Source organism: Oenanthe melanoleuca, chromosome Z (assembly GCF_029582105.1).
Source record: "Oenanthe melanoleuca isolate GR-GAL-2019-014 chromosome Z, OMel1.0, whole genome shotgun sequence".
Lineage (NCBI taxonomy): Eukaryota > Metazoa > Chordata > Aves > Passeriformes > Muscicapidae > Oenanthe > Oenanthe melanoleuca.
The window spans coordinates 48,218,037-48,231,643 of NC_079362.1; the positions used below are offsets into that span (position 1 = coordinate 48,218,037).

Sequence of the window (13,607 nt, forward strand, 5' to 3'; positions counted from 1 at the left end):
ACTTTGTTGTCTTTCACAATTTCCAGCACTGCATATTGGTGTGAAGATTTTTTTGCTTACTATTGATCTACTTATTCTTGCAGTTTAAAACAGTCTGTGTGTGCTGAAAATCTTAGTAGATTTTCAAAGTTATGAGAAGGAGACTTTCCTGAAGGAAGTGAAAAAGAGTGTGAAAGTTATGTTTATGTGCTGAATGTTCCTTGATTGAAAAGAAAAAGGTTTGAACATTTCATAAGCTTAAAAAATAAAAATTATGAAGAAAAAAGAAAAGGATAAATATGGATATTTGATGTTTGAAAGATATAGAGGGGCAAGTTCTCATTTCTTTTTGTCTTGTTTCTTAGGCATCTGTTAAAGAAAGGATATGCTGGTTGTTACTGTATACATCAATAAGTGTTCACTAGGATTTGCTATTCAAAGTATTTTTAATAGACCAGTGCAGGTTTAAAGTCTGGGTTCAACTAGCCTTGTAGTTTTGCATCTTTTTAAAAGATGATTTATAATATTGTCACTATGAGAATGAATGCCACAGATGTTTTTTAAATACTGTAATACAGCAAGTGGACACTGATTAAAAATCTGTGGGCAACACTTCCTTCCAGCATTTGGAGCTCAGCATTTCCAAAGAAAACTTCCTCAAATTTCTTAACACAAGAATTAATGAATACATGTACTTTATATAGGAGCTGAAAATGTTAAGTTTTGATGCATTTCTTTTATGAGAAAGAGCTTTAAATAAAAAGAGGTTATTAAAATGGATCAATGGCTTGCACTGGTATGGTAAAAAAGATAGTTTATATAGTTGGCTTAAACTGAGATGGTTTTTAGCCAATTGTAAGGCAGCTTCTTTTCTGCAGACTCTTTTTTGTTAATTACTTAGGAGTTTTGGCTGCATTGCATGAGTAAAATTAATAGTTTTGCAGAAGATTGAATAGGTTGTAAAAAAACCACTGGAAGAGGACATGGCCCATGAGATGCTGAAATTATCTTCCATAATGAGACCCAGAAACACCTTAAAAAGCTTTTATTACAAGAAACAAAGAAAACCAGTTTATTTTCCTCACTCCTGAGGTGGGGCGTGCTTGACTTTTTGACAAGTGTGTTTATCAAGAAGATGTATCTTTTACTACCCTGCATGTCCTGCTGTTTTGATTCTATTGCTTCTTCCCTCACAATAATGTGAAGTTATGGATCTGCCTGACACATATCCAGGCTTTGGGAAGTAAGCAATGAAAGTACCAGATCTCCATCATACTAGAAAATATAATTTACTAGTCTCCATGGATGGAGAGGAAGAAAATATTTTTAGGAAAATATTTATGAGGAAAACTTATACATGTAATTTGCAATTTCTGGATATAAAGAGTGTATATATCAAGCTCTCTTACCTGTGACTGTGAATAGAATACTTACTTAGATAAAGCTAATGGCCTTTGATTGTCAAAAGAAGAGTGCAGTGTCAAATGGATGCAGTGTATGTCATGTTTGCTTTCTTTTCTCTTTATTATGATATTGGCATTAAAAAATAAATTTTGTTAACCTACTATTCTGATTATACATTAAAACGGGAAGATAGGTAGGTAATTGGGATTTAAATATATGGTAATATATTTCAGTTTAGGGCTTTGGGGTTTTTTTCTCAGTGTGATGGTGGCAGGGCACAAATAACCTATGGCTCTTGTATTTCATGTTGGCATTTTAGTACATTGTAATTAAAGTTTTTTATAAATATTTATATGTTTACATGAAAAGGCAGGTAATTGGTGACATTTGTTTGTCAAATGCTTTACAATTGATGTTATTTCAAGAGTGTGAACATTTGCAGCTATGTTTGGAAGGCAATAATATATTAGTGTGAAGAAGATTATTCTCAACATACCACTTTTCTCTTTAAGCTCCTCTAAACAGACCCACTCTATCAATTTTTCTATTCCTTTTCATTCAACTTCACTTTTGTCCAACTTTTTCATTTACAGAGGCTATTACATAGTTATTGTGCCTTTGAAGAGGTCTCGTGGAAAGTTTATCAAACCCTGGGAGAGTCCAGATGAAATGGAACTAGATGAGGTACTGTAAATGGTTTGGGGTTTTTTTCCTCTCCTTTATTAAAGAAGCAGTCTTGCTAGTTTTAGGTAATTAACTCACCAGTTTTAGAAGTTTTGCTTGTCAGGATACTTTATGTTTATGTTTGTATTAGCCTGTGGAGACTAAAATGAAAATTCAGATTACTTAAATGAGAAGACAGCAAAGACATTAAGTTGCAATAAAGAACACAAAATGTCTGATATTTGTTGACACTAATATTTTATTCTTTTTCTATTGTAAAGAGTGATGCAAAAGTGCAGGAGGTGAAATGACTTGTCAGCAAAATCTTAATCACCAACAATATGAACTGTAATAAAGCTCTGGTTCATTAGAGGCATGTTTACTAAGTCTGTAACAAATGCTAAATTGCAATTTGCACCACAGTTTAACATTTGACCTTCTGGTGGTGTTTCTACCTGATTGTCATATACTGTAATACTTCTGGTGAGACATAGCCTCTATTCCAACAACAGTTTGTGATCAGAAATAAATGCATGAGCAAGGAAGGAAGGAGCAACACTGTGTCATCACTTGAAACTATAAATGACATTAATCTAAGGGGGGGAATTACTTTCATTTTAGAAATAAGCCCAGCAATGCTAGAAATCAATTCATTATGTTCTTGGTATCATAATAATTCTGGAAAGTATGATATTCACCCCTATTTTCTGTTCTACTGAAGGACAGTATAGTTCATGCGAACTCGTCTTTCTTCCCTCAGTCTGTAAATTTGTATTAATGCTAATATTTATAATTTTAAAGCACTGTCAAGGGCCCCATATGAGAGACTTTTATAAAAGATAGGTGGTGGTGGTATTATTGTTCTTATTGTATCTGGCAATACGGATACATTAGATGACATTCAGATGCTGTGGTACTTTGTACATGTAGTATCTCTAAAATTCAAAGACCAGAATCAGATTTTTTTTACTCCTGATATAGTGTTCTTCTGACTGTATCCCATTTATTTTTCTATTTTCTTTTTGTGGATTCAGGAGTTTTATGTTGCAGAGATAACCTCACCATGTGCTTCCCCATAATACAATTTCTGGGAAGTGATCACCTGCAAGGAAGCATAAAAGTTCTTTTCTCTCCTGCCACTGACAAAACGGATATAAATTTCAAATTTTGAACTAAAATATAAGGAAAATAAAGATCTTCACTAAACCAAATGTGTTGTAGAAGGCATTCAAAATATAAACAGAATTATTTTAGTCCTTGTCACAGCAACAGGCAAATCCTTAATCAGAATATTAGAAACAACTGTTCAGAGGAAGGCATGATGACTAATTGATTCAACCCTGTGTTTCTTCTTGACCAGTTTCATTTATGTGATCAACTCACTTCAATTAATTGCAGCAATGCCTTGCTTTGATCTATTAACTTCTTCTCTTTAACAGAGCTTAGGTTGTAAATGCCATCAGCTCATGATCATAGTCATAGGTGACATCAAATACAGTTAAACAGTGGAACAGCCATGTCCATACAGTAATGGAAACTGATTGAGTATTACCACCCACTTTTAACATCCAAAGACTGTAGTCACAATCAGTAGCATTAATAGATTAAAGGATAGGTGCCATATGACATTGAACTTTCTGGCAATTAAACGCTATGGTTCCTGCTGATTCTCGTAACAAAGGGTCATTTTAATCATCCTGCAAATTATGTTGCCTTAATCTGTGTAACAGATTGATAAAGAGCATATATTAATTCAGAAATACTTGTGTCAGGATGGGTTGTTTCCCACTTCTATTGATATAGTTGAGACCACATTTTAGAATTAATTGTGGAAGAAAAAAGACATGCATTGACTGGAAAAAGAAAATATTTCTGATAAAGAACTAAACTCCTTGATATATCTTTTACAATTGCCACCAATACATATAGCAAGAGCTGAGTAAAGAAAAACATTAAAAGCAGGTAGCAACTGCATATATCATGCTAACTCATTCAGTTTCTGTTACTTAAAATATTGCTTTGCTTCCAGCTTTGGAAAGTACACATTTTATTAAGTGCTATTCCTGACAAGCTTGTGAACACAGTGGCACAATAAATACATTCCAAAAAAAAAAAAAAAACCCAAAAAACAAGCACTCCTCCCCAAAAAAGAGCCCAAAAAAACAGAAAACAAAACAATACTACCACCCCCAGAAAACCACTACTCACTGAGCAAATAGTTCCTGATGGTCAAGAGAGGATACTTGTGCATATTTATATTTTAGTATGATATCAGATATGTGTCTTGTATCAGAAATGGCTGGGGAAGAGATATTTCGAAGAACTGTGCTCCAAATACTTTGCTTAGATTGTCAGAAGGAAAGTATTTGCTAATAACATGGCTCTGGAGTATAACTCCATTATGTAACTGAGCTGTCCAAAAATACTCTTCAGCCTTATTGTAGTTAGCCAGTTCTCCTGTTCCTTGAAACTCAGCTCTGAAAGAAACTAAGACAGATGCCTAGTTTTAAAAGAGCAGATAATGGATTAGATGTTTTATATCTGAAAAAAACAAACAAAGATATAGTTCTTCTTTACTAACTCTGGGTTTTTTTTATTTTATTTTATTTTTTATTTTAAATTTATGATGTCTAGTCACTTTAAATAGAAACATTAAGCAAATAAATGAAACTAAAAAAAAAAAATATTATTTGCTGTATTACCTAGCAGGATTACTTTAGATCTGTAAGTAGTAAAACCTAAATAAAGGTTGCCATGTTAAGTCTTAAATGAATTCAGTAGTTTTATTGAAATCTGTGTGTTGAGTACATCAGGAGATAGATGAGCAAGTAATGATATTTGGCAACAACCCCATTTACATATGAAACTTGAATCAGGCTGAAGGTTCACCTGAGTTCTATCCAGTCAAGTATAACCAATGTTACAGACAAAGTTTTTATCTACACATAAACACACTGAAGTTAACTGGCCTTAGGTGATCAATAACCACCTTTGCAAAGTTGAACTAATTTTGTTTGACTTAGGCTAATGAACTTTCAACATTCATAGCCAAAACTCAGTTTCTGATCACTCTAATAATGTACTTAAGCATTGCATTTTCTTCCAATATATGCATTTTCTGTTACTATTTCAAATGCAAAAAATAATCAAGATCAAGCAATTTTCCTCTCCATCTTAATCTAATTTTAAGTACTCCTACAGTGCTTTAACATTTTATTATTAGTTATTTATACTCTAAATTGTAAATATGCTGTATATCTGGAAACATATGATAAAGAATTTAGTTGAGGCAGACACACAACTTTAATTTCAGTGGAAGTGATACATGGAAGTATCAGTTACCTTCAGGGATGGCACAAGCCATATACCTCTACTAGTGTTGTCCTGTTTGTGGCTGCTGACTGTAAGGTAGCATGCACTGTTATTACCTCATTACTTAGCTTCATGTTTTGGCAGACCTCCAGATAGCCAGTGCTCAGCCCTCTGCATAGCCATTGTTATAAAATGTGGTATCATGCAGAGACAAACTTTTCAGAGTACTTCCCTCAGCAGTTCCTATAAGGGCTAATCTAACCTGGAACAAACTTTGATTATTCTCTGCCTCATGTTCTGCATTTAGTAACTCTACCCGGGGCATAGGAAGCTACCAACAGATGTGAGAGTCACCTTCAATAAAGTAACTAAATAGAAATCTCCTCAATATTACAGTTCTCTGCTGCCCTCATTTTTATACGACGCAAATTGACTCTAGCTGCTCATTAAACTGTTTAGGAAGAATGAAAGAGAAATATGGACTGCTGATTGGAATAGTGTCCTTGGCTAATGAATAATGATTTCTATTCTCAAATTATGGCCAGTTCTTTTTTTGCTCAGGGGATCCATTGCACTGTACCAGCTTTTGTGTCATGGCATTGAAATTGATAGAGGTAAATGGATGTAAAACCTTTGTAACAGGGCACAGACAGAGCATTAGAGCTGGAAAGCAGTTGACTGCATAGATCTCTGAAGGTATAACATCCAAATGCCCTCATTGTTAAGGAAGCCTGGATTCAAGTGGCCTAGCTTGCTTTCATATGTATCTGTAACCTGAAATTTAGTCAGTGAGAAGGGATATCAAAATATTTAGCGTTAAAAGCTTCTTTCTGAGTAGCAGAGTAAATATTAGATTGCTTTGCAAGCATTGGAATTGTTAAATGTCTAATTGCAAAATGCAAGATGTCATGAGGGGGAAGGCAAAAAGATGTACTCACTAAGCTGTGCCCTAAAATAAGGAGGCATTGAAGATGGTGAAGAGCCTTGAGGGGAAGCCACATGTGGAGTGGCTGAGACCACTTGGTTTGTTCAGCCTGGAGGAGACTGAGGGGAGCCCTCATTGCAGTTACAGCTTCCTCATAGGGAGAGGTAGAAGGGCAGACACTGATCTCTTCACTCTGTGGTGACAGTGACAGGATGCAAGATAATGGCCTGAATTTGTGTAAGGGGAAGTTTCAGTTGGATATTAGAAAAACAGTTTTCACCCAGAAGGTGTTTGAGCACTGGAACAGGCTCCCCCGGGAAGTGGTCATAGCACCAGCATGACACGGAATTCAGTGTTCTCAGGCACATAGAATGACTCTTGGGACTGTCCTGTGCAGAGCCACGACTTGGACTCAATGATCCTTGAGGGTTTCTTCCAACTCAGCGTATTCTATGACTCTGTGATTCTCTGGAGAGCTTCCCTGACTAAATATGTACTTTGAAATTAATATATACAGTCAAGATCAGATTTTAGCATCTTTTTGTTTTAATCTCCCTCTCACTCTGGAGGCTTATCTCCTCCTCCTAGCAATGAATTTTGTGCTAATCTACTGTATTAGAACTGTTAGTGCGCTGAAAAGACTATGTGAACCTTAGAAAAACATTTGATTTAACTATAAGACTATAGGACATTGTATAAGTTTCATAAGGAAAAAACAAGCGGGATCAGAAAGAGGCCTAAGAAGTTACCATTTATCGCACAGGAAAAGTTCAGACTCCTTGTAATCAAATTCGACTAATTTTTGTGGAATGCCAGTATATCTATAGCAGAAAAAAAGGTATTGAAGAAGGTATTTCTCTGATTTAATGAGTAGTTCATCAATAGATTATACTAGCTGAGCTTAAGTTCCTTTATTAGTTATATATGTTTTCCATGTTTGAACCTAGCATCTAATCGTGTCACAAATGTACTGATACAAATTTTAGCTTGTTTATGAAAAGAAGTGATTCAGTCACCATTCCTGGAGGTATTTAAAAAGATGGGTGGTTTTGGCTATTAGGGACATGGTTTAATGGTGGGTGTGGCAGTGTTAGATTAATGGCTGGCATCAGTCTTTAAGGTCTTTTCCAACATATTTGATTTTATGATTCTGTTCTATGACTGACTTAATATAGAGATAGGTAGGTAGGTAGGTAGGTAGATGGATAGATAGATAGATAGATAGATAGATAGATAGATAGATAGATAGATAGACAGATAGATAGATAGATAGATAGATAAAGAAAATATGTAAGATGTTATGTGTATTTATATGTCCTCAGAGAAGGTATATTGTTTTCTTATCCTTTCCCCACCTCCTCCTAGACACAACAATATCTAAAAATTGCTTTGTGTTTTTAGTCTGGGCACTTCAGTTGCCTCCTAGTATTTTATCTTAACAAGATTGACAAGAAATGGGAAGATTTTGAAAGAATTGATTTAGTGATACTGATATGTTCCATGAAATGTGGATAAATTGGTTTTTGTAGTTCCTGGTCATGCACTAAATTTTCTCATTACACTGTCAATAAGTTACGTTAAAGTTGTTTGCAGTTATCTTTCTGTTCATGATTGCTCTCTCTCTCTCTCTCTCTCTCTCTCTCTCTCTCTCTCCCCTCCTTTCTTTTCCCTCCCTTCGTTCTAAAGCTGCTTAAGGAGATAGCTAGGAAACGCAGAAGCATTCGTCTTGGGAGAGAAGTTGAACTAAAGCCATATATTGCAGCTCACTTTGAAGTTCTTCCTACGGAATTCACATTGGGGGATAAGAAGCATTATGGTGGATTTGAGAATAAACAACTGCAGAGTGGTCAAGAATACGTCTTCTTTGTGTTGGCAGTAATGGAGCACTCAGAATCTGTAAGTTAGTTAATGTTTTTCAGTCTCAACAATACCTTACATAATTGTGAAAACATTTTTTCAATGCTTATTCCACTTCCTTAAAGCTTTTTTTTTCCAGTGTTATATATCAGAGCATCTATAAAGTGAGTGTTTCCTTACTAAATGCCCATTAATTCTGTAACTCTTCTCTTCTGTTTGCACCTTTGTGTGTTACTTCAGTGTATAACTGAAACCTAAGAGTCACTTTTATTACCAATGTCATGATGCTTTGAAAATTACATTGTGTATTTTTTTTTTTTTGCCATGGACACAGCTTCTGAGACATGAAATTTACAGCAGCATCTTTCTGTATGTATTTAAAGAATCGCTGTCTTTTGATGCTACCATTAAATAACAGTATAGGAAATAAAGGGTTCTTGGAAAGATCCATTGAACTAGAGATATGCACAGCTACTCACTTTAATTACAGCCATTCCTAACAACTTTATCAGTAATCTCTTAGAAAGTTAGAAAGTAATTCAATAATAGGGAAAATTCCTGAGGTGAACTAAATAATGAGCGTAATTCATTTCGTAGTTGCATCCTTTTATGCGGGAATGAACCTAATGCATGTAAGGTATTTAAAAGAAGGGAAAAAAAAGACAGGTATAAGACTTTTGAAAGGTGCAATACACATTAGTATTTTTACATAAAGTGTGTAATAAAGTATGTTTCTAATTGGTAACTCAAGCTGACAGGTACATTTTCAGGTTCAGTCACTTGAACCTCCAACAACTCTGAACTCAAGTCAAATGCTTGCAGTGTATAACTTCAATTGCTTTCTGGTGATTTCTTTTTTTGGTGTCAATGGAGTGTGCTTACTTAAACACAATGAGGAGGTAGTTACACTTTGAATACTTTCAAATACATATCTTCATTTGAAAATGAAGTAAGTGCCTCCTAGAAGCTCTAACATAAATCAAAAGTTCTCTTTTTACTTTTTGGCACAGGCTGCCCAGACAGATAATTTTGAAGATGATGCATCAGAAGGGTTCAAACTAGGAAAGGTAGACAGCTTTTGACTATAAAGTGAATTGGCCATAAATCTCTATGTCATAAATTACCTGTTCTAAAATGTATCTTCTCAATGCAGAGTGCAGTTTATTGAATTTTTTATATTAATTAAGGTATAAATTATCTGAATGCATTGCTTTGTTAGAAATCAGGATGAAGAAGCAGGAAGAAATAGGTTTGTAAACTGACATACGTGGCACAATGTTTATAGGGTCCTACTCTTCAAAGACTTCAAAAGGCATTACTGAACTTAGGCTATGGATAAGATGAGGTTCAGCATACCATCTGAAAAATTTATGTGTTTGAGTAGCATGAGGTAGTCACATACTGTGAAGAATTTTTTAAGGGTGCGTGAGATTCAGCTTTCAGTGACTTTCAATGCTATCAGCTCTCAGCATATATAGCTGATTTTCTTCTAGGGCTACAGGTTCTACTGATGTATGAATTGTAACTTGCAAGGGATGTTTTTCTTGATATTCAGATGTTACATTTTAAATAAGACTTCTTATTCGGAGAGCACAAAATTTCTCTCTTGATTGATAGAATAGAGAACTTGAATTAAAAAAGGTCATGGGAAGGTCTGAATTTGTTTAACTTAGTAAAATGGGAGCTGGAGAGCTATGATTAAAATCTATTAATATGTTAAGGATGTCATCAAGAGGAAAGAAAAAAATAAGACAAATTTGTAAAATAATAAATTAGTCATTAATACAGGATCATCTAAAATTAAAAGTGAAATCCTATTTATTGAAGAAAAGGTAGTATTTATACTGTAGCCCTCAGTATCCTTCTATATCTTTTTCCAGGCATTTTTGCCTAAGAAAGAGGCGAAATACAAAGTTTCTTCTTGTAGCAATGAACTTTTTTTTTTATTTCTTGAGAGTACTAAATCTGGGAAACAAAAAAAAAACAAAACAAAACAACAACAACAACAACAACAACAAATTAATCGGTCTACTTGGGTGATTCAGGAATGGAACATGAAGACTCCCCAATTTCCAGACAGTGTTCGTAGACTTTAAACATAGGGAGGTTTTGTGTCAGGCGCTGAGTGTAGTAAAATGCTTTAATATAACTGGAGATTGTTGGCGTAGGTGCTAGCTCAGTAACACTCAGTAAGTACCTCAGCTTTGCCAATCCTAACCCGGTCTCAAACTCAGACACTGTTGTAGCCCAGAGCCCAAAACAAGGCCAAATGAAGTGTAAAAAACATGTCTCGTTTGATAACACTTGTCCTGGCTTAGGGCATCTTTCAGAATACAGTGCAAACATAAATGGTAGCTAATCTCTTCTCCCATTATCTTATTCTGTCTTAGCTGACATTTCTGATCTACTGCTGAATCATGTTTTTAAGTGCTTTGTGAGAGCTGCAGTTCAAATCCTAGTTTAGTGATGATGAAGACACACTAGCACAGACGAGAAATATGTACAAACAATTTTCTACTTCTGACTTTACTATAACTCACAGTTCTTAAAATGATCCAATTTTAGCAGGTTGGCTCTTCAGCCTCTCCAGTCTGTAATTTTAGCTCAGATGAAACATCTCAGGTCAGACAAGAATAAAAAAAATCCCTATTATCACAGGTTTTATCTTAGGCCATCTGGCTTTACACCATGAAGTAAAGCAAACATTTTCAAAAACCTTTGTTGGTTCATAATTCCAGTTTCATCCTTAAGAAAGACTGTCTAGCTTCCTTTCATAGTCTACAATGAATTTTCCCATTTTTAAGTCTTAAATTTGGGTTGTCTCCACCTTGTATCACGACAATTTTTGACTGGTCAAAATGCATAGTACTGTTGTTGTAAGATGCTTTCCAAGGAACCTCCTACATTTAGTCCCCTTTATTTTTAATAATTTTAATCAGTCTTATTATGTCGAAAGTACCCTTTCATATAATGCAGGAAGAAAGTGTTAAGACAGTATGAAAATAAAACAAAACACAAAAACTGGTAACTACTGGGCTATAATTTTCAGTGTCATATTAATTTTCTTATTCTTTGCTTAAGTTGAAAAGTGTTCTGCAAGACCTGTGCTACATGATTTGTCTGCAGGTCATTACTAATACATGGAACACACAATAAAGATGATAATAACAACACACAGTTAAATTTGCAAGTTTTTATATTGTCTTCAAGAAAAATAGCATTTGCAGTTTGCTGTGTTTGTTTCATCATCACATTCCATACATTTATTTTAGATGTGGGATAGTTAACACTTTAATGCATTGCTTTGTGATTAAGAATTATTTTTATTTCTACAGACCATGTATGCAACAAGCCCATATTCAGATCCTGTTGTGTCAATGGATCTTGATCCCCAGCCAATTACAGATGAGGAAGAAGGCTTGATTTGGGTTGTTGGACCAGTTCTTGCAGTGGTGTTTATCATCTGTATTGTTATTGCTATACTTCTTTATAAAAGGTAGGTGTACCCTTTAGTTTTCTTGCAAGGTATATAATTTCCCCTCTATATCGGTCACTTTGTAATACTGTTCCACACTGTATTTTTATGCTACAGTATTAACTGTCATTGCTTTGGGATGTTTTGAAATTTATTAATGGCTTCCAGAAATTTTTGACTGAAAGTTTCCAATAATTGCAGGTGCATGAGTGCATTTTCCTGCTGATGACACTATATTAACACTGTTGCATTTAAATGTTTTTTCCACTTTGCATACATTTGTATGCAAAGATACATTTGTATGCGAAGAAAGTAAATATGTTTTTGCACATAAATATGTATGGAATTTGCACATTTGACTTTTTAAAACTTGTTTATAGATGTATAATAGTAATACATTAGGGGTTACATTCAGCTTGTTGTTAAATGTGATTTTCATCTCCACTCAAGTAATTTGAATTTTAACTTTTGACAGTTGCCCTCAATTTGGCAGTGTATCTATATGAATTTGAAGCTCTGATCTGAGAGATTAAAGAGACATCAGATAGCTGTTTTCTGCTAATCTTGCAAAGAGATCAAATTTCACTCATTCTTCTTTCACTGTCTATGACACAGATTTAGTTTTGCTATTACATAAAGGACTTCCCTCTGCCTTACAACATACTCAGTGAAAACTGTGTATGATGCCATAATTTATATGTAGCAGCCTTTTACAGTGTAAATGAGTTAACATGGGTCAAGATACTAAATCAAAGCCAAAGAATAAAACTCAAAGAGGTTTTTTAATGTTTATATTTCATTCCTAATACATTTTTGAAATAAATTGAAAAAGTATATTTGAGGAACATTTCAAAGATGCTGCCAGTTTCTGGAGGGAGGGGGTACACTAGGATTAATTTTTATTAAATGAAGTATGTCTTCTAAAACTAATAGCTATTACCTGCATAGAAATATTTAAATCTCAGCGTGTATGCTCTTCCCACCTTTAGTGTCTCTGGTCAAATACCTCTAAAGTTTCATTAAGAGAACTCTCTTCAGTTTTTTGGAAAAAATTCTCTGTTCAACAGTAAATAACCATTCCAGAGTTAACTTCACCTTTGGATTCCAAATACATACACATTTATAGAAAGGTTTTAGGGTTATAATCATAGAGCAGCTTGCAGATACTATGTCTCCTGAACATTTCTGGTACTGCACAGTGTCTCAGCCAATCAAATTAGTTAGCAATTCTGTTTCTGTCCATCACTTCAAAAACTGGTTATTGGGGTTGTGCTAAAAGTGAAATATTCCTTTCTTCTGATTATTTTGAAGTATAAAAAGTAAATCTTCTCCCATACTACAAAAGAGATCCAAACAACAGTATATTAAGCAGATGTGCTGCTGCTTCTAGAGTTACTGATTACATTTATGGAACCAAAATAACAATCTTCTAATCTATTATGGGAAAAAAAAAAAAAAAAAAAAGAAGAAGAAAAAATGGAATATTCCACATATGAGCAGGTAAATTTGCTTATCAGTAGTGTGGAGAGATTGTCATTCACTGAGAATGGGGGACATGTTTTCCATCTGTTATTTACTACTTGTACTAGAACTGTTCAGGCAACTGTCCATATGTATTTATTTATTTTTCTATTTTCTGTTATTTACTCTAATTTTTTGAACTGCACTGACTTGGCAAATTACCTCTGAGAAATTATGACTGCAGTCTGTGGTCCTCAATGAGCTTTTATTTCTGTAAAAATGTAGCTTATAATTGGAGGTTTTTTTCCAAGCCTATGTAACCTGAATGCAGGCCTACTGCTAGATTTTGATAGATTTGCTAACTGTAGAAGAGCAATGACAAGATAATTGGGATATTTAAAATACTGCTTTGAGAAAACAGTGAAATTTAATTTCTGAGTTAAATGGATTTAATGTGGTGTCCTGGTTTAGGACAAATCTGGGAGGAAATCTCCAAAGGGATCCGTCTAGAAACAGATTCAAGTGGCCTGT

General features: G+C 34.4%; 1 protein-coding gene across 2 annotated transcripts in view; it reads left to right on the top strand.

Annotated features, from left to right (window-relative positions):
• PTPRD (protein tyrosine phosphatase receptor type D) overlaps positions 1-13,607 on the top strand; it is a 354,920-nt gene that overhangs the window by 255,286 nt on the left and 86,027 nt on the right. For both annotated transcript variants that reach the window (XM_056514163.1, XM_056514162.1), the window contains exons 17-19: positions 1,977-2,067; positions 7,970-8,179; positions 11,476-11,636. In XM_056514163.1, the coding sequence (XP_056370138.1) occupies positions 1,977-2,067; positions 7,970-8,179; positions 11,476-11,636 (462 nt within the window). The remainder of the gene's footprint in view (positions 1-1,976; positions 2,068-7,969; positions 8,180-11,475; positions 11,637-13,607) is intronic.